Source organism: Symphodus melops, assembly GCF_947650265.1.
Source record: "Symphodus melops genome assembly, contig: scaffold_369, whole genome shotgun sequence".
Lineage (NCBI taxonomy): Eukaryota > Metazoa > Chordata > Actinopteri > Labriformes > Labridae > Symphodus > Symphodus melops.
In genome coordinates, this window is record NW_027636755.1 from 1 (window position 1) to 22,234 (window position 22,234).

The 22,234-nt window shown below is 44.5% G+C and overlaps 1 protein-coding gene across 1 annotated transcript; it reads left to right on the top strand.

Annotated features, from left to right (window-relative positions):
- Positions 1–10,492: 10,492 nt before the first annotated feature.
- On the top strand, positions 10,493–21,241 carry LOC306819094 (uncharacterized protein; the record flags this gene model as incomplete). Its single annotated transcript, XM_079372845.1, has 2 exons — positions 10,493–10,572; positions 20,703–21,241. Coding segments are annotated over exons 1-2 (588 nt in total), but the record flags the coding sequence as incomplete, so codon positions are not given.
- Positions 21,242–22,234: the final 993 nt, after the last annotated feature.

Below are 22,234 nucleotides of genomic sequence, written 5' to 3' on the forward strand. Positions count from 1 at the left end.
GTAGTAACAAAAGCTTAATGGTGCAGATGTTTTTAATTACAATCTACAAGTAATCAGAACAACAACAAACAGCTGATGAGACGGAGAGAAAAACTCGCTGATCTTTTTATTTTTTTACATCACTTGAAAACTTCACGTGTCTTCATGTTTCATCTTCATGTTTTTTTATTATTATTTATAGACATACATGTATATCTGTACATGTTGTGTGAGGAGGTTCTTTGCACGCTGCAGTGATTTTTTTCTGTCTGCGTGATTCTCGTGGGTCGTATTAAAGATCAGATAAATGAAGTCCATTTAAACTACTTGTACTTGTTGATTATGTGACACAGTTCTTGCACACTTCATGTTGGACGTTTGTCATTGTACGTGCAGTCTAACCTGTCCATGCTAAGTTATTTTACATCTCCTTTTCCTTCCGTCTGGGGACTGTGAGATTGGAGTGAGGATTATATTTACTGATCCCATTCCTGACCTCGGTGACCTTTTCCTATAGAGACCCTAAACAAACACTCACTGCTGCAGAGTGTAAGTGCAGCCTGAAGAGGGCGCTGTGAGGACCTTACAAAGTCTGTGTTTGAAACGACCAGAAGAGAACTTAAAATTAACCTACAAATTAAAGTCAGACTTCTGGTGTTAAATCTGAGGATGTGCTTTTTTTTTTTACAAGTTGTTTGCTGCCCAAAGTTTAATTACACAACATCAATGATTAAAAAGCAGGAGCATCAACATCTTTATGGTTCAAAGCTTTCATTTATCATTTAAAGGCTTCTGAATATTGATCTTTATGTTCAGAGTAAACAGACAGTTTCTAAAGGGTTAATAATGGGCTGAAGATGTGATCACTGCAGACACGTGTTTGTTTTATCTCTGCAGACTCTTGTCTGTGTTTTTACGCCTGCTTGTAATTCACACACTGACACTAGGTGGAGTCTGATTGGTTTATCGTTGGTATAAAATCAAGGTGATTGGAGCCAGTGAATGAGTTTAATTTGAGTGTATAAGTTTGATGTTTTATTATGTTTTGACAACCAATGAGAAAAGGTAAAAACATATCGGCGTCTCGGACATGACGACCTTGTTGGACGAACTTCACCCGGAAGTTGGCGGTGAATTCTGGAGTTCAGACTTTGTGGATAACTTGGATAAGCTCCAGTATTCCTAAGTATTAATAAGTTTAGCTACTTTAACTTAAAAATGATGAACGGGAAGTTTTTTTTTTTGCCGGCAGGAAAAAACATTTTTAAAAATCCGAAGAACACAGAAAGTTGACGACTGAAAGTAAAAGCAACAAAGAAAACCATCATCAGTCTGAGTTGTGTTGTGTGTAGCTGCTCTTGGTCAGTTTTTATGTGGTAAAGGTCAGAGGTCACTGATGCTGGAGGGAGAGAGGGGGAGATGTCATGAATCTGATCCTCCTCATCCTGTTTGCTCTCGCTGTCACTTTCTCTCTCACTCTCATCTTTCAAACGTGTTTGAAAAAACAAACTGAACACCAAAAAATGTTGATGTGGAGCGTAGCGAGGGAGAAAGAGAGAGAGAGAGTGAGGGATAGAGGAGAGAGAGAGAGAGAGAGTGAGGGATAGAGAGAGAGAGAAGAGAAGAGTGAGGGAGAGAGAGGAGAGAGTGGGAGAGAGAGAGAGACAGAGAGGGAGAGAGAGAGATGGGAGAGGGAGAGAGAGAGAGAGAGAGAGAGAGAGAGAGAGTGAGGGAGAGAGGGAGAGAGAGAGAGAGAGAGGAGGGGGAGAGAGGAGAGAGAGGAGAGAGAGGCGTGAGGGAGAGAGAGAGAGGGTGAGGGAGAGGAGAGAGACCGTGTTTTCATGCTTGTGTGTGGAGCATGTGTGTTTGTTTGCGTGTTCGTGCATGGGCTTGTGTGTGTGTGTGTGTGTGTGTGTGTGTGTGTGTGTGTGTGTGTGTTGATTAAAGTGCAATCGATAATGACATTAATTGATGGCTCTGAGGATGGAGCCCGAAAATCAGCATGAAAATGACACAAATCAGCAGCGGGGTTGTTTTTAAAAAGAACAAATTGGTACACATTGATTTAAGCTCCGCCTCCTTTAAAGTCCATGTTAAACTATGACGTCACGTCCAGGTGGCGTTGTGTGGCGGAGGGAGCCTGCTCTCCTGTGTCCTGACCTCGTCACTCTCACGAGGTGTGAAAAATGACCTCACAGCTGTTCGTGTCACCTGCTTCTCCACACCTGTGTTTACCTCATTCCTCACGCCAGCTGCTTTCTGACCGCCTCGTCGGCGTCCCGCCTAGAGACCACTTTGGGGTCGACGTCTTGATCACGCCCCAGCAGTCGCGTGTGCGTCGTCGTCGTAGTTCGGTATTAGGAGCTCAGAGTAGAGCCGCTGTTCTTCCTCCTCCTTTTACCTTCCCAGGAACAGAAACGTCTTCTTTCAGGGTTTGATATCGCCACGTCTCTCTTCCTGCTTCGACCTCTGACTCTGCGGCAGGGACTCAGAGGTCACAGGTTCGAGTCCCTTTAGTTTAAGGGCTGGAAAATCTTGTGTTTAATCGAGGTGTGTTTGTCTATTCTGGTCCTTTCATTACTGACGCGATGGATTACAGGTTCAGTGAATCCCTTCATTTTCTTTGACACTCGACATTTACTGTCTGAAAATTAAACAAAGTGACATTGATGTGTTTTGACTTAACGCGACTCTGTGGAGACGTGACTCAACACGGTTGTGAGTTGTGCACAGTGGTGAAGGCGTCAGGTCACGGCGGTCTTCAGCTCCCCCCCTGAGATCCCGGCCCGCTCCCCCATTATGGAGCTCAGATGTTTCCCGATCAGGTGCGCCCTCTTGTCAATCAGCAGACCCTTTGCAAACAGTTTGGGAGGGAATGATTTCACCCCAGGAGCCCTCAGCACTGGGAGTTGTAGTTTCCTGGATATTTCCTGGATATTACCAGTATAAAGAAATGAAAACCCAAAGATCTGCCTGTAACAGCTGTTACCTTCCTAACAGGATCCATGCACTTCCTGTATGTTCCTCTGAGTCTTCACACACAGGTGTGATGGATACACACAGTAATGCATGAGTCGTCTGTGGTGCACTGGACTGAAGCATGACTCCCAGTCGAGCTGCAGGGACACTCACAAACAAGGTCACATGCTGTGAACCTTCAAACTGTGTGTGTTCACATGTTCTGATTGACTCCACATGTATGTGAAGTTTAACAGTGTTTCTGAGAACACAAGAGGGCCGTCGAGCAGAAATCAAACGCCACCCCAACCATCTCAAGTATTTTGGAAGCAGCTTTAATATTGAGCCCGAGCAGGATAATTATGGGATGTGGGCTGATTGTTCCCTCGACGACCACTGTTTGCCGTTTATTATAATTAGTTTGACAATTTTCTATCATCTGAGGTCTGCTGTGTGTGTGTTTTTTTCCTCCCGTCTGTGTGTGTGTGTGTTTGTGTGAGTCTGTGTGTGTGTGTGGATAAGGCGACGGATGTATACCGCAGTTTTTCCCAACCTCAGGGCAACGTTGTAAACAACAAACACAAACACACACACACACACACACACACACAACACACACACAGACTCAACAATGCATGCTAACATACAATGCATCCAAACGAAAAGCTGCTCTGAGGATGTTATTCAGTGTAATGCAAATATTTGGATGCAATGAGCGGCTCTCTGTCAACACACGCTCTTCTTATTACTGAGAGGAGAAGGTGAAATCACAGAGCTACTGAGGAGCTCAAAGTACGAGCTCCGAGGTCGGTGGGTTTGAGTCATCCATCAAAACAACAACAAAATATGACGTAGAGGCTGGCGGGGAATCATGGGAAGTGATCCTGTATTTGATCATGTCTATAAACCCCTCTATTTCAGCCCTGCTCAGAACAGGCTGTTTCTGTGTCTGTAGCTTTAAATATGTAAATGAGCTGTGTCTGGCCACGCCCCCTCTCTGGAAGGGCTACCCTTGTAGTCTTCTTCTATTGGGGCTTATTTGGATTTTCTTCAGCTCTGTGGAAACAAAGCTCCATGTGTTCATTGTGTTTAAAGTTCAGACCAGGTGTGTGCGGCGGGAGTAATACAGTAGCTTCAATTGTGTGTGTGTGTGTGTGTGTGTGTGTGTGTGTGTGTGTGTGTGTGTGTGTCTGTACATTCCCATCATGAATCACTGCTCCCACTCCCCCGTCTCTCCTTCATTCAAGTTGCCCATAAAAACATTTTTTTTGCATCTTGTCATTTAGTTTGCAACACACGCTAGACCTCGCGTCGTGCTAATCACGTGTTATTAGTCACATGAAAGATAAAAATACACGCAGGGGATTTCCAAACACACACACACACACACACACACACACACACACACACTGGGTGGTTTCAGTCTTTTCACGGCAGAGGTTGATTACAATTTGAAAGTCACATTTCAAACATTTTTTTTAGGCTTTTACCTTTTTTTTTTTTTTTTTTTGAGATATAAAAGAGGAGAGAGAGAGAGAGAGAGAGAGAGAGAGAGAGAGAGAGAGAGAGAGAGAGAGAGAGACGATGGGAGAGAGAGAGAGAGAGAGAGAGAGAGAGAGGATAGGAGAGATGAGAGAAGAGAGAGAGAGAGAGAGAGAGAGAGAGAGAGAGAGAGAGATCCACACGATAACCACGAGGTGACCAGCGCTCCTCCTCTAAACATGGTTTAACACCGTGGGTTTGATTCTCTCTGTTTGTCCAGCACATGTTGAAAAGACGACTTTGACTTTTGAGAGGATGAAACCGAACACGCGGCGAGGGAACATTTAATCGCACTGTTGAATTATGACTCAGGAATATCAACAAAGACACGTTTTGGGGAATCATTAACTGCGTCCGTTTCTTTTTATCGATGACGCCATGTTCCCTGACTAAAAACGGTTGTATTCTACTGAGCGTGCTCAGAAGTCAAAGTAACCTTGAAGAGTTGTCCTTTGTTCTGTTTTCCCTCGTTGACCCCGGAGGAATAAACTGAACGACAAACAATTGGAAACAGAAAAACTGCAGCTGCGAGGCGTCCGCATTTAGCCGCGTGCTAACAGACAGAGGTCAGAGTCTGTCATGTTTCGACTGTTACATCTTTCTTCTGCCGTCGCATGAGCCGTGTCTGCTGCACTCGAGGGTTTTATACTGTATCTTTCATCTGCTGCCATCGATTGTTCAGTGAATCCGTTTTATTAGTCTGTGTTTCTAACAGATATTTTCTAACGTAGGATGAGAAGGCTGCAGGGATAAATCACACGAGGAGATAAAAAACAAAGTGACAGCTTAAAGTTTCATAAAGACGAAGCAGCTGGTGTGTGTTTAACTCAAGTTCAGACCTTTATTAGTGTGTGTTCAAACCTTGTGTTGGTGTTAAAAGTCCATCATGAAACCACGCCACAGATTTTTCAACGCATTCCTCCGATTGGGAAAACCACGATGCCTACATTACCCACAATGCAACAAGAGCACTGACAGATGGTTTGAGCGTTGGTGCGTGTTGTGAAGCTCTTTGTAGACGAGACGGTCATGTAGCATGTAGCATGATGTAGCATGTTGCACATTTTGAGCTGATTTCCTCGACATCAAATGTTTTGTGACCCACAACGTTAAAAATAAATAAATAAATCGAATCAGTTGACAGGAAACTGCTTTATCCGCTCGTTTTACTGGTTTTAATCACTGAGGTCATTTTGTTTTAGAAAACAGGATATCTGTTCTGAAAATGTGACCGAAAGAAAAACATTTAAATACGATATCTGAAGGAATTAAATTTTAAAAACAGGCAGTAGACCGAACAAGTAACTGAGCTAGCATTAGCGCTAAAGCTCATGTACTCGGTTCAACACTGATTTTGACCTTAAACGACTTTATTTATCACTTTAACGACACACATGTCCTTATTTTAGAATAACAATAGAGTTATATAGACTTTTAAATCTTTGCTCATTTCTAGAACAACACTTTTTGTTTTCTGTTTGCAAACATCCTGCAACAAAACATCTGACATCTTAGTTCTTCTTCGCTGCTTTGAAACAGTAGCTGCTTATGATCGACACCATGAGCACACAATAGAAACAGCAGGACAAGAGTGGAGCTATTGTGTGTGTGTGTGTGTGTGTGTGTGTGTGTGTGTGTGTGTGTGTGTGTGTGTGTTTAAAGGAAAGAGAAATACAGTGTTCTGTGCTGACAAAGACGCGCTCACACTGAGACCACACACAGCGGACTGGCCTACATACTGCGATGATGAGAACGTGTCACTGCTATCAGACTGGTCAGTCACACACACACACACACACACACACACACGCTCGCACGCACACACAGCAAGGAGGGCGTCTGTGTGTCTCTTTCCTTCACAGGACTTCTGGAAGTTTACACACACTGTGACTGTATTTGTTCAGCATGAGTGTGTGTGTGTGTGTGTGTGTGTGTGTGTGTGTGTGTGTGTGTGTGTGTGTGTGTGTGTGTGTGTGTGTGTGTGTGTGTGTGTGTGTGTGTGTGTGTGTGTGTGTGTGTGTGTGTGTGTGTGTGTGTGTGTGTGTGTGTGTGTGAATGAGTGTGTTCATAAACTTCAAGTAAAGATCCAGAGGGGCTAGAAGTCTGATCGGACACACAGGTGCTGACAGGAAGTGACCAGAAGCAGAGCACAGGTGCTGACAGGAAGTGACCAGAAGCAGAGCGCAGGTGCTGACAGGAAGTGACCAGAAGCAGAGCACAGGTGCTGACAGGAAGTGACCAGAGGTAGAGCACAGGTGCTAACAGGAAGTGACCAGAGGCAGAGCGCAGGTGCTGACAGGAAGTGACCAGAGGTAGAGCGCAGGTGCTGACAGGAAGTGACCAGAGGTAGAGCACAGGTGCTGACAGGAAGTGACCAGAGGTAGAGCGCAGGTGCTGACAGGAAGTGACCAGAGGCAGAGTACAGGTGCTGACAGGAAGTGACCAGAGGTAGAGCACAGGTGCTAACAGGAAGTGACCAGAGGCAGAGTACAGGTGCTGACAGGAAGTGACCAGAGGCCATAAAGTCTGTGTGTCTCGAATGCTAACGAGATGAGTTGTGTACCTGTAGAGCTTTGGAGCCCACTGGACTCACTGAAGCGACTCAAACTTCCAGATTTTATTTGATTTATTTGATTAATCCCCGAGAGGACATTTGGGATGTTCCCGGGTGTTACACTCACATCGCTTCGCTCAAGGCTCTGCAGTACTCAGGAAGGGATCTGGCACCTCTCCAGCTACCACACCAACTTCCATCCTTTGGTCCATAACGGGTCTTGAACCAGCGACCCCTCTTCCTGACCCCCAAGTCCCTACAGACTGAACGACTGTTATAGAGGAAACTCTGCACTCCTTTATTTGAGTGCAGGCTGGCTGCAAATAAAAAGGTTTGGTTTTAATTTGCAGATTGATCTGTTCCCCTCTAACAAGTTACAGTTTATTTACTGGATTTCTATAAATAATCTGTGTTTGATTTTACTGCCACCTCCTTCTGACCGCTCATGGCCTACTTTCTTACATGATTTGATTTGTTCCACCTTTAAATAAAAAAAAAATTAAAGATAAACCAGACATGAACCAGGAGATATTTATTCTATCTGTCTGTTTGGCATTTCATTAAACCGCCGAGCGAACCGGATTATTTATTAGTCAAAGTTGTTGTGAACTGCCTGGGAGGCGACGCTGAGGGCCGAAGCCCAGGAGGCCTCGCTCTGTCAGTGATCTCATATAAACATGAAGCCAATGGAAGCAGGAAAAATGTAAACACACACACACACACACACACACACACACACACACACAGTGTTTTTCTAGGTCTGCGTTCTCGCTCTGATATATTTGTGGCTTGCAGAACTGCGGCCTCATTACTCCACGAGTGTAATTATTTTTGAGATGTGGTAATCCGTGTTTCTAAGTATTGTCATCAACCTCTACTTTCTTTGCTTTGACATTTCCTTTTTGTTTGTTTTTCATTAAACACGATCACTTAACGGAGTGAGTATAGTCCAGTTGGACGGCAGCAGACTGTAATTATCCTGCAGGGTCTCTGGTAGTTTCTGCAGGAGGAAAAAAAATGGTTCTACCTCTTCAGATTTTCACTTCCAGCCGCATAGTTTAAATAACCACACACGACAGGGAGTTATAATCGAAAGTTGTGGGTTTGATTCGACTGGAGATTCATCGTATCTGGGCGGATTAAACCGGTGGAATCTGCTGTTACTTGTTATGTGTTTACACCAAGCTCCCAGTTTACGACCTCCAAGCAGACAGGAGCTGTTTAAGGGAAGAAGAATGTCCTTCTTTCTGCGTGGCTCTGTGGAGCAATGGAGCACTTTGGAAGTGGTTCAAAGGTTGCAGGTTCGAGTCCCACCAGAGTCGACCTTTAATGCTTTGAGATTAACTTGAGGTATACGGCAAGGAGCAGGTTTTTAACTGCTCTGTGGTCAGAGTCCGTCCAGGGTCCAATCGATTTTGGACACAGTTAATCTGTGGTCTCCCCTAATCCACTGTGACTGAAACAGTCCATTTAATCCCAACTGGACGGCCGTGTTCACATCTTCCAAATACCCCAAATCATCAGTCATCCAACGGCTTTCATCGGTGTTGTGTTCTCATATTTCTCCTTGTGCTGTGATGTTTTAAAGGCTCTATGTGTGTGTTTGTGACGAAGAGTGTTTGAAGCCAATGCACCTGGGAATTCCTTTTGTAGGAGATGATGACACACACACACACACACACACACACACACACACACACACACACACACACACACACGCACACACACAAATAGTGGGCCATACTCTCGTTTCCTTCTCCTAACTTCCTCGCTGTATGTCCTGACTTTTTCCTCCAAAAGCAATGAAGAAGAAGAAGAAAAGGAAGACTGGGCATCACGTTGGTCCGTAAAGTTGCAGTAAAGCAGGTAGACCTACTAGCTTGTTATGCTAACCCAGCTCAGAATGAATGCAGACTTATTCTGCCAACTGAAAGTGTGGATCTGGTGGGACTTGAACCCACACCTTTTGAACAAGTCAGACCTCTGGTCAGAAGTCAGACCAGAGCTGTGTTAGATGTATCTTTCCTCTGAAGGATATGCACCATGCTTTCTGTGGATGTACATGTGGCTGTGTTGTTGGTGGACTAAATTGCAGGGCGCTAGTAGCCTAGTAGTTAGCGCGCGCCCCCCCATACTGAGGCTGTTTGAATCTGACCTGCAGCTCCTTTCCTGCATGTCCTTCCTCTCTCTGACTCTGTCCACTGTCCTGTCTGTGAATAAAGACAGATGCATCTTTTAAAGTGTCCCACTTTGCTCCAGTCAGTCTAAACTCTGTTCACATCGTCTGTGAACTTTTACGTCTTCAGTGGGAGTTCGATCATGGGAGAAAACAGTTCAGTAATTTGCAAACTATTTAGGGGATAATTACTGAAGCTTATTTCAGCGTGTTTTTGGAATCAGCTACGACGGCAAACTGAATGTCTCTGGGTCGAAGGCAAGACAAACAAGACCTTTGGAGGACGTCGTCTTTCAGCTTTCGGAAACACTGACCAACATTTCGTCAATTTTCTGACATCTTATCGACACACTGAGGATTCTAGGCGAAAGAAAACAAGCAGAAGTTGCAGCTCTGGAGTCGCCGGTGTCGTGACGCATTTCTGCCTCAGAGGACGGACCTTTGAGAGCGCCATGGGAATTCTAATAACTGAGATTAAAACTGTGTTTATTTTGGCTGGATTAAGTTATGGAAAGGATTGTTTTTATTGGTCAAATTTGGGAGTGATGATGACTCAATGTTTTCCCTTGTTGGAAGTATTTCCTCATAAACTTGTTCACATCTAACCTAGCAACGAGAGAAGGAATGCTCATTATGTTAGCACAGCTCAGCAGGTGTTTCGTCACATAGTAAGGGGATTTCAACCTGCAACCTATGAACCTGCTCTGCATCTGGCTTCCATTACTGACTCCCCCGTACACCCCCTCACCCCGCGCCCACCCTCCCCACGTCTCTCTGTCGTCCTGCAGACAGCTGCAGATACACTCGTTTGGACGTACAATGGACAAAGTGGGTCAATCTGTGTGACTGTGTGAGTGACTTTGTAGGAGTCCGTTATCCTCCTGTACACACACACACACACACACACACACACACACACACACACACACACACACACACACACACACACCAGTCTAGTGAAGAGACTGCATTCTTGTCTTTTAGCCAAACATTACATATGTCCTCACTCTTTTCACACAAGACAGGAAAGGATTCTTTTATACAGGCCTCCTTCCTCCCCCTCCTCCTCCTCTTCCTCCTCTTCCTCCTCTCGGCTGGTTAAGGACGACGTGTTTAAACGTTTTTTTTTTTCCCTCCTGCCTCTTTGTGTTTCTGTTTGCCACTTTTATGTGGAGACTCTTTGTGCAAAGAAAGAATGGACGAGGGGGAAAACACCTCTACCAAGATGTCGAGGCAGAAAGTCAGCACAGCAGCTAACAGGAGTTTTCTCACTTTTCTTTTCCAGGTTTCTACTTCCTGTGACATCATCGCACCATGCCTGAGGGGTCACGGAGAGGCAGCCAGAGATCGCCTAGCAACACAGGTAATGAGGGGAGCACAAGCTGCAGTGTTGAGCTGATTATGTCTCATGCAGCAAGTTTTCTTATTCAACCTCTTTTTTATTTTCGTACACGTTGAATCTGCCGCACGCCGACTAGCTTCCTGTTCTAGAGCTGAACGAGCTGTGAATGTGATACAAACAACCAATCACTGACGGCCATTCTTTGCCTCAGAAAGTCCTTCTTTCTTTTGGGATCCATCCATGGATGCATGGATGGACGATGGATGGATGGATGGATGGATGATGGATGGATGATGGATGGATGGATGATGGATGGATGATGGATGGATGATGGATGGATGGATGGATGGATGGATGGATGGATGGTGGATGGATGGATGATGGATGGATGGATGGATGGATGAGGGATGGATGGATGGATGGATGGATGGATGGATGGTGGATGGTGGATGGATGGATGATGGATGGATGGATGATGGATGGATGGATGGTGGATGGATGGATGATGGATGGATGATGGATGGATGGATGGATGGATGGATGGATGGATGGATGATGGATGGATGGTGGATGGATGGATGATGGATGGATGGATGATGGATGGATGGATGATGGATGGATGGATGGATGGATGGTGGATGGATGGTGGATGGATGGATGATGGATGGATGGATGGTGGATGGATGGATGATGGATGGATGGATGGATGGATGGTGGATGGATGGTGGATGGATGGATGATGGATGGATGGATGGTGGATGGATGATGGATGGATGGATGGATGATGGATGGATGGAGTTCAGTCACTTCTCAACATTAGTACTTGTTTGTTGGGATTCTTTCCCATGAAGACCATTTAAAGTTATTTTAACCAGATTTATTTCTGTTTAGAGTCTCGACTCAACTTTCTCTCCCCGAGCTGTGACTTCCTGTTAGCAAACCAGAGCAAGGCCGGGCAGAATGACCTGCTATTACACACACACACACACACACACACACACACACACACACACACACACACACACTCATAGGCTCAGTAATGATGTGTAATTACACTCAGCCACCATGCTGTTTAGTTGCTCGGCTGTTATATTGGCTTCCATAGTTAGCGTTTGCAAACACACACACAGACATAAAACACACACCAGAACACACTGCAATTATCATGAAGGCAACACAAACACACATCCACACGGTGTGTGTGTGTGTGTGTGTGTGTGTACACACTGCTCTGATTGTGACTTTCACTCAGCGTGCAGGAAGTTGTATGGTTTGTGGTGATAAAGTGTAGCACCGAACAATGTTATTGCCTTGAAACACACACACACACACACACACACACACACACAAACACACAATAAAATGCCACAGCAGATCTGTTGATTATAACCATAGAAAGGAACGAGGCAGAAAATAGAGAGAACGCCCAAGATAAGGCTGCAGAAAAAAAACGGCTCAATGAAGGGTTGAATAGAAACGGAGAGGAGGAAGAGGAGAAGGAGGAGGAGGAAGATGAAGAGGAGGAAGAAGAGGAGGAGGGAGCGGAAGAGGAGGAGGAAGAGGAGGAAGAGGAGGAGGAAGAGGAGGAAGAGGAGAAGGAGGAGGAGAAGAGGTTTCACTTGCGATGGGAAGTAGAGGAGGTGAGCACCAGACGGAGGAGAACGTTTTTAGCTACAGTTGTGTTCTCATCTCTGATTGGCTGCCGGCTGAAGCCTCCCTGCTCCTATTACTCTGATAACAAACAGAAAAACAGGCAGCAAATCAGGCGAGCTTTTTTAGACTGAAAACACGACGAAACATCAGTCAGGAAGTAAAGAAAAAGTCCACCAGAGGAGCATTAAACCGTTTGTACAGTTTGATTGAGCAGTCAGAGTTTGATATAAAAGCCTGCGATGATTAATATCTGGGATTTCAGGGATTCAACTCAAATTGTGAAGATTTGAAATGTGCAGGTTCTTTTTTATTTGGATTAATTATTATATTAGTAATGAAGGGTTAAAATGGTGCTTGTTTTTTTTTTTATTTGTATTAATATATATGCAATTAAACAACTAAATCAAGGTGTTTTGCACAAAAGAGAAGTAAGACAGTGTCGAGAGTTTTCACTGTAACCCCGGTCTGAACTCCTGTAAACACACAGACAGGACACTGATGTAAAATTAGCAGATTGTTTGAGGGAGTTCACTGGAGACACAAATGTAAACACAAGGAAGCTGTGTGTGTGTGTGTGTGTGTGTGTGAGTGTGTGTGTGTGTGTGTGTGTGTGTGTGTGTGTGTGTGTGTGTGTGTGTGAAAGGTCAAAGGTCAGAGGGGATAGACGGTCACATCGGTTCTCTGTACTGTAAACGATGATGTGAGAGGATCCACTTCCTGTTCCTGTCTCCAGCAAGGGGCATGTCAGTTCATCTCTGCTACAGTCTGAAAACACACACACACACACACACACACACACACACACACACACACGCACACACTTGGACTGATGTTTCTGGTCACATTAAAAATACAAAAATTAATAGGTCATATTTTTAAACCATAATATTAATTAAATTGTGATTTTTTTATTCAACTTTTAAGAAATTTCCAAGAGGGGACTTTCAGACTTTAGCTTCCTAAATTGCGTTTCCAAGGTAACCATGACAACGCAGAAAGTTAAAAGAATTGAGAAAAGCTCAGTCCATTCATCCCGAGGAGTTGAGGAACGCTAAATTATTTTCCAACCGTAGGAGAGGTCCGGAAAATTAAAACAGAAATCTGGTTAAAAATGTGGAGTCAGTGCTGCGTTCAGGTGCCTGAACTCCTCCACATCATCATCAGTGGCGTGCGTGTTTGTTTTGTCAGAGGGAGTTTAGAGGAAGCGAACCCTGTGATCCTCCACACGTCAAACACTCTCTGACTGTTTGTCTCTCCGTCTCTGATGTGGTCGGCCGATCGTCGTCTCACTCTAAACTCCTCTTCATCTTCCTCGCCCCTCGTTCTGCCTCGTTGAGGTTCCTGGATACGCTTGTTCACGGGGTTTTCCACCGAGCTGCTGAGTGATTCCCTGACCGAACGCCTGCATGAATGACCAAAACATAAATGCAAGCAGCTGAAAATCTGACAGAAACAGATGAATGGTTGCCTTTAATATCACTGAGTATGACCACTGTTAGTCAGACTTTTACATATATGTTTAATTCTATCCCTCTTAATCAGCCTTTTTGCAAGTTGTAGAAACCAGCTCTCTCAGAACGCTCCGTTTTGGGTGTGTGTCTCTTTAAGTACAATAAGCCCCGCCCCCTGAGTTTTCCCAGTAGACATCACTCCTCTGTAGCGAGAATAAAAATGTTGCACCTGTGCTGAAGTTTTGCTCTACGCAGGAGGTGGAGATACCAGGGGAGGGAAGGATCCACCAGAATCCCCCTTGTGACATCACAAGGGGAGCAAATTAGAAATGGAGCTTTTTTTTTTCTTCTTTTTTTCTGTGTTTTCAGACTTCTGCAGACCACAAAAAAAAAATGACTGGATGGATTTCACAGTTTGTTGTTGTGTGGACACTCAGGTTACCCAAATAAATGTTCAAAACACCACAGGAGGGGATTTTTCATAAAATGTCCCTTTAAGACGCACAAACACAAACTGTCAAAATGATGGAAATCCCACTGAAACAGTCGATGAAATAATCACAACTATCGCATCTTAAATCTTTTTGGCGAACAATGAAGTCACTGAATCAGCACTTTCAGCTGAGAGCGGAACATAAACCAGAGACTGCCGGAGACGCACTAATGAGGAACATCGCTGCCTTTGGTCTGGACTTCATTAAGACCACTTAAAATCTGACATGAGAAAAAAATCCTCTTCAACAAAGAATTTTCTGATTTGTGATGTTTTTTTTAAGACATTTTATTTCTTCCTGGATGTTTGTATTTTTAAAGCCATATATATATTTTTTTATTTAATTATTCATGTTTTGTAAAAGTTTGTTAAATCACCTGATAATTTTTTTTAATTTTTTTTAATTTTTTTGTCTTTGACTAATAGTCTCCACAAACATGCTTCTTCAAAGCGGAGCTTCTCAAACAGTTTCACGTGTGACCTTTAAAGGGCAACATACATGTGTATGTAGTGGTGAACATGCACAGATGTTCATGGGGTTCACTTCGTCTGAGAGCTTCTCAAACACGCTGGGATCTGTTGTTTTCTAAGAAACCTTCGTACTGAAGCTGGAACTTGTTGCATCACTGTCGAACACATAATAACAGCGAGGAGCTGCTCTCTTATTACTGTAATCACACACACTGGAATTTACTCCACCTGATGGTTTCACGGCGTGTTTAAAGGGGAATTCCACCTTAAAACTGATCACAGCTCTCTGACTTGGGTTGAAATGGTTGAAAAAGGATTTCTAAGAGTTGGATGACAGATCTCAACATGCTGACATGTTTGAAATGATGGACTCACTTAAGCCAGTCGTATCTCCTTTACGAAGCTGCTTACAGCGGCAAAGTGAAATAAAGTGTTCACATATCTTTGGAGACAAAAAAATATCGAGTTACTGAACTTGAAAAAGGTGTCAAACGGCGTTGAAGCACTTGTAGGTGTGAGCTTCCCCTCCCTCTGTGTTTGAAGGTTTTATGATGTCAGCCTCAGAGTCCCGCTCAAACTTACGTAAGAGAGGCCGAGTCGCCCCGTGACGGGCTGTTAAAGGTCCAGGTACCTGTCAGACTTAACAACAGGAGAGCAGGGTAATGAGCGGGCGGCGTCACGTTTGAAGACGGGGGGCCACGTGTTCGACAACATGACGGTTTTAAGGCCCTGACATCTTACGAGGGAGTTCCTCAGGGAACAAACGTGGGTCCTCTGAAGTTGTAATTACAGGTTGAGTGATGGAGGCCTCTCAGGTGGATCACAGGTGTGTTCACAGAGAGCTGCTTGCATGTCTTCAGTTTGAACAGAAGCACGTTAACCCGACTGAAAATGGGGGTTTAAAGATCTGCGTTGGAGGGAGCAGAGTTTTTATTGGTTGGTCCAGGTCATGTGATCTCCACATTGTGCTGTAATGGTGCAGGGGACATGTCCAGATGAAAAGACCAGATTAGATGAGATGCATCTGATTTAATCCTGCAGGAAATTTCGGAGTTGTTTAGATTTGTTTTTAAACCAATGACAGTTTTGGATCACAGGATGCAGCGACACGTTCCTGGAGACCAAAGTGTTGGGATGGAATCTTCTCCATGTTGGCACGAGGAGTACTTAGGAGTAAGTAGTGCAAAGAAAACACCAGATGATAGGATTTAAAAAGACTGAAGGATTTCATGATAAAGTCTTAAACGTTTTTACGCAGAGGTTTCAAGCTAAGACGTTGGAGTTGTTTTTAAAAATCAAGACGCACTTCTACTGAAACAAACGTCTTGTTGTTGTCCGAAGCAAGTCGAGCCAAATCTGAATGGAGGAGAGCAGGGTCGACCTCTGACTGAGTGAGTCTTTTAAACGGAGACATAACTGAATCGCTGCAGCCGTTAATTCAACAATCAGTTTGGAAATTGTTAAACCAGATTTTTTTTTTTTTTGTGGTTTCTTTACTTGTTTTCTGTCTTTGTGGATTCATACAGTGTGTACATGTTATTCACACTGCAGACTGTGTGCAGGTGTGCCTGAGAGCATGTAAAAGGGAAATGCATTGAAATGCTCCAAACCACATCCTGTGTCACCACTGAGTCACTCACTCTGTTGTCTGTCTCAACGTCTCCTCCTCTCACCTGCTTCAGATCAGCTCTGCACGTTTCATGACCCGTCAACATCATTTCTGTTGTCCTGGGACTCCAACCACAACCTGATTCTTACTGTTACCATGGAAACTAAATCTGCCCCCCCCCTCCCCACACACACACAATCAGCTGGTCACCACGTCCCAATAAGAATTACTTGTCAAACTGGTCCTCGTAAAAAAACAGAAGTTCGTTGAAGCGTGCATGCACACGGCAAACAACACAAACAGGAAGTCACACGTGTTGAGACATTTTTTATCAGTCTGAGTGTGACGGAGAGATTCAGTCAGACTTTAACGGTGAACAGACGTGAGCATGCAAACTGTCTGACACGCACAGAGAGAAGTGGACAGAAACTGTAAGTACAACAAACGTCGCTCTGTATCGGTGTTTCTGAATCGATTTGCATCCTTTGATCCGTCGGCGTAAACTCGTGAACGTGAGATTATTTCAGCTGGTTGTTTTGATTATTTGTCTGCAAACTTTTACTGCAGAAAAAAAAGCAGAAAAGATGTGCACACTGTTCATCTCCCAGTGAGCGACTTCATGAAGGTCGATGTTTCGATCCTTCATAAAACATCGACGATGTGCAGAACTCTCTAATTGTTCTGCAGCTTGTTCAGAAGTGCGCTCACTGTTTCTTTTCCTGTTTTCCTCGACACAGTTTTGTAATCATGAAATCAGAAGTGCGTCTCTAAAACAGGCTTTATATGTTGGATTTAGACCGTTAAAACCGTTATCACACGTTTGAGTTTCAGGTTTTTTTATGGGCGGAGTCAAATAGGGGGCTCGATGAAGCGCTTGGGTTCAAACAGTTCCGGGCAGATTCCTGATATAGTTGCACCTGACACCGATGATCGGGGTCCAGGTCTTCTCCTCTCTGTCTCAGCTGATACGGTGATGATGGTGTGGCGAGGTCCGCACTCACCCGAGTCGCCCCTGTTTATAAGGAGAAGACAGAGTCATGGTGGCTTCGGTCCTGGAAACGCTTTGACGTGACTGAATGTGTCACAGTCAGACACCAAACCCTCTGATCTCTGCCCTCAATAGATCCTTAAATATATTCTCAAACACGCAAAGAAAATAAATCAGTGTAGTAAACCAGGAAACTTTATAAAAGAGCCAACTGGATGTTACAAGACTTTTTTTTCTCTCTCTCTCTTGTCAGATTTGAATACTTTAAATAAAGTCCAGAAGGAGACTCTGATGTTCTTCATTAGCGAGTTTCCTGCAGTCTGACTGTTTCATGGCGTTCTTGGCTCGCAGTGCTGAGTCGTTGGCTTTATTTGGTGTTTTGTCATGGATTTAGAGCTGCCACAAGTCGTTAATTTTGTCGACAATTAAAATAGAAAGGCCGTCTAAATAATCTGGATCCTGTTCTTGTAGCGTTTGGGGGCCTACGTGAAGGTTTTTGGGTTCAGCTTCGGTAGATTTCTTAAAGCCAGCAGCGGAGGAACAGGATGCAATGGTTGCAAAGTAATGCATGCTGGGAAATGCTCCGTGTCACAGTCTGTTGCATTAAGAGTTCTTTTGTTTGTCGCTGACAGGCTCCCGTAGTTTTGACGACGTTACAGAAAGGATGAGCACAGAGCTGCAGGTTCCCTCCGCCGTGCTCGTCACAGCTTCTAGACTCCATCGACAAAAAAAAAGAGAAGCAAAACAGTCGAACGTCTATCTCAACTTTCATCATTAGGATTGTGCGGCGTGTCATAAAGCAGAAGTTAAATATATATATATATATAATATATATCTGAAGCTCATCGTCTTGATCAAAAAAATACGATGAAAGCGGCGAAGCAGTAGTTGAAGCCTTAAAATGACCGTTAAATCTTTTTATTTTTTACATGCATGTTTTACAGTAACCACTATGTGGCGCTCTTGAGGCCAACATAAGAACAATGAAGTCATTTTGTTGAATAGATGATTTTCTTGCAGCTTCAGTGTTAACGTGCTGATTTGACTGATTCGGGTTTCTGATTCTTGATATCGTATATTTATCATCGCGCTCGTGTTTCTCATGGGAGAGAGCAACACTTCCTGTAACAAGCTAAATGTATAAACTCAATATTTTTACACCATGCAAAAAAAAGAGAAAGCTCATTAGAAACAGGATGCATGGGTGAAGTCAGTTATTTGTACACACACACCCACACACACACACACACACACACACACACATCCTTACTGACTCACCCGTCTGTGATGTCGGCTGAGAACCAAAGCTTGCTTGAATGCCATGTCTAAATAAGGCTGTAAACTGCCGCTGATCAGTGTGTGTGTGTGTGTGTGTGTGTGTGTGTGTGTGTGTGTGGGACTTCAGCTGTTTGTGTCTGAGAAATAGCAGACTAATTGAAAGCGTGAACTTTGAAAACAAACGGCCGTGCATGGCGATCGTTTTAAAGCTGTTTTTTTGTTTCTTGTGCTGGTAAATTAATTTCTTTATTTTTGAAAAATAAAAAAAGGATAAATGTCTGAAGACATCAAGACTATTCATCACAAGACAAATATAAGGCCAAACATCCAAAGTCAAGAATGCTCTGATTGAAGAAGTGAAAGTCGTTTTGATTGACAGGTTGAGGCGTCTTCTTTCAATAACGGCTCCAAACTAAAATCCGGATGGCGACGGCTCACATGCAGAACGGGAGGCTGCACAAACCCTCCGGAAAATTCCCCGAGATGTTTGCAAGAAAAAAGCTACACGTCTGAACGCAAACAGCTGTATTTTTCAAACCCGACTTTGCCAAGACTTTTTTTTTCCAGCCAGCTGTTTAGTGAAATGTCGACATGAGACATTCAATGCACTCTTCTTTTTTTTCTTTTTTTTTAAACTGTGATTCGATCCAATTTACACGTAGCACTGAGTCAAAAGATTAAATAATTTTTAAACATTTAATTCTCAATTTAGTGAAATTTAAACTCTCACTGTATGTGCAATATGTTTCCTATTAGTTTGTATATGGATTATTACCGCTGATGGTAGACTTGCTAATGCTAGTTTAGCATGCTCATGTGGCTAATCTCCAGTTTGCAGAGAGAGCTCCTCCCTCCTCTTTCAACATGAAACACACTTCACGTCTTTGAGTTGAGCGACCGCGACTGCCGGGTTTGATGCGTCAGCACAGTCCACTAAATTCAAACATGATTTAGCAAAAAAAAAAAAAAAAAAACGTTATGGTGGTTTTCCAAATTAAACCTCCATCATCTCTTCATGTGGAACAAAGAACAACAAGTCTTTAAACCACAGGTCTGCACCACACTCACCATGTGTACATACCACATGTATGAGGAGGTTAACTGCTTTACAACACGGCTGGCAGCTGGGAAAGCCATTCCTGTAAGAACCTGCGCTGGGACACGCTGGGAGAAAAAGGAGGAATGAAAGCCTGATGAGGATCTTATAGGTGCATATGGAGGAAAACGTTCCCAGTTAACACTCTGCATTCGGAAAGTCCTCGTGCCAGGATGTCTGGAATTTAAACACTAATGAACTTTAAAGACTTGTGCAGCTCTCGTCTCGCTGCCTGCCGTCCTGGACAGGTGTGTTCCTGTCTGCGAGGTGGAAACTGGAAATGATATGATTACAGGGTGTCGTGAAGTTGTAACCAGGGGAAATGATATAATTATGATTTTAAATAGGAGAGAAGGTGTTTTATGAGAGCAGAAAATTGGGAGATTTTCAGCCCAGAAACCTGGAAACTGTAACCTCGTTAAAGACGTGGAGACGGACGCGGCGAGGCTCAGAGGATAAAAGCAGACAAACATATTTTTAAAGTTATTTTGGGGCCTTTGGTTCAGTGGTTAGTGATGCTGCCGTACAGTGAAAAGGTTCCTGGTTTGAATCCCAATAGAAGAGTGGGAATGCAGTTCTCTAGAGACTCGCTCGTTTGGTTAATTGGTGAGTTTTAACTGCTCGTGGTCGACTGGTCTACAGCCTCCTGATGGATGAGTGGAGAGATGGATGGATGGATGGAGGGATGGATGGATAGATGGGTGGATGATGGATGGATGGATGGCTGATGGATGGATGGAAGGATGGATGGATGGATGGATGGATGGATGGATGGATGGATGGATGGAAGGATAGATGGATGGATGGATAGATGGATGATGGATGGATGCAGATGGATGGATGCAGAGATGGATGGGTGGATAGATAGATGGATGATGGATGGATGGATAGATGGATGGATGGATAGATGGGTGGATGGATGGATGGATGGAAGGATTAGAACTGTAAAGAACAGCTGTTGTTCTGTGGACAGGAAGTGTTTGGTCACTTCCTGTCCGATCACACTGAAAGCTTTTTGTTTACGTTGTTGAAGCTAAAACTGGAGCAGACTCTTTTTTGTTACTTGTTGTTTTCAAACTAACGTCTTCTCATCTCTGTTTGTGTCTCTGCAGCCGCCAAGCGTCCCTCCTCGGTCTCGTCTCTGAGTGGGATTGTGGGTCGGATGATGTCATCCGGCGAGCGAGGAGCCTCGTCCTCCTCCTGCACCTCGGTCAACACCGTCTGCTCTGACGGCGAGCGTCCTGCCTCCCTCTCCCTCTCGTCCTCTGCGTCTTCTGTATCCCTCCAGGACACTTCCCACTCCTCCTCCTCCTCTTCCTCCTCCTCCTCTTCCTCCTCTCTGCCGTATGGCGCCGTGCCGACCTACAACGCCTCCTCATCGACCTCCACGCCGAAGAGGAACGGCTCCGACATCAGCCTGGATCTGACTCCTCTTGTCACGCCACATGGAGGAGGAGTTCCCGGAGGAGGAGGAGGAGGAGTTTGTGTGGTCAAGGCATCAAGTGGAGGCCACACCCCTAACGGACAAGAAGCCAATCAGGCGGCAGCAGCGGTGGCGACGCCCAGACAGCTCTCCCGGCTGGAGCGAGTCATTCTGGAGATCGTAGAGACAGAACAGGCGTACGTCAGAGATCTGAAGAGCATCGTGGAGGTAAGAGGGTGGAACTTAAGCCCCGCCTACAAACATCCTAACTGACAGATTATTCAATTCAAATTCAAAAAACTTTATTTGTCCTCGGGGGGCGATTCAAATCAACAGGAAGTGACGGTTGACGTCCTCACAGGTAGAGTCAGTGGATAAAAGGATGCCGAGTGTGTGTGTGTGTGTGTGTGTGTGTGTGTGTGTGTGTGTGTGTGTGTGTGTGTGGGAGGAGCTAGCTGTTGCCCTGATTTACTGTCCAGGTGTGAATGCCTCTGGGCCTGTTTACCTGCAGCTGGTCTCCACACACACACACACACACACACACACACCTCCTCAGCCCTCTGTTGCATCATGTTTAATGTATTTTGGGGCATTTTCGACTTTATTTTGTTAATCGAGAGAGACAGGAAGTGCCGGGGGGAGACAGTTCGGGGGGATAACATGCAGGAAGGTCGGGTCTGATTAAAAGCCTTTACAGGACTACAGTCTCTGTACGAGGGCCGTGCAACATACCCGCTGGTCCACCCGGCGTCCTTTATTTCTTCTTCTTCTTCTTTTTTCTTCTTCTTTTGTCAGGTGAAAAAAAAGAAAACCGTTTTCAAAGAGAAGTTTGAATGAAAAATAGTTTTTCAGAGAATTTGCTGACTCGGTTGTTTGATTGTGTGAGATTCGATCCATCATTGGTCCAGGTGCAGCAGGAGTCAGCCGGGCAGGGTGTGTTTGTGTGTGTGTGTGTGTGTGTGTGTGTGTGTGTGTGTGTGTGTGTGTGTGTGTGTGTGTGTGTGTGTGTCAGGTTGGAGTGTGAAACATCCTTTTGAAGTGAAAGAGAGAATTTACTGCTGCTTTCATCCTCTGCCATGACACACAGCCTCTCTCTCTCTCTCTCCCGTTCCCTCCCACACACACACACATACACACACACACACACACACACACACACACACACACACACCCTCATGGCTCGCCTGTCATCAGGTGTATCAGCGGTCTGTCAGTGTCTTC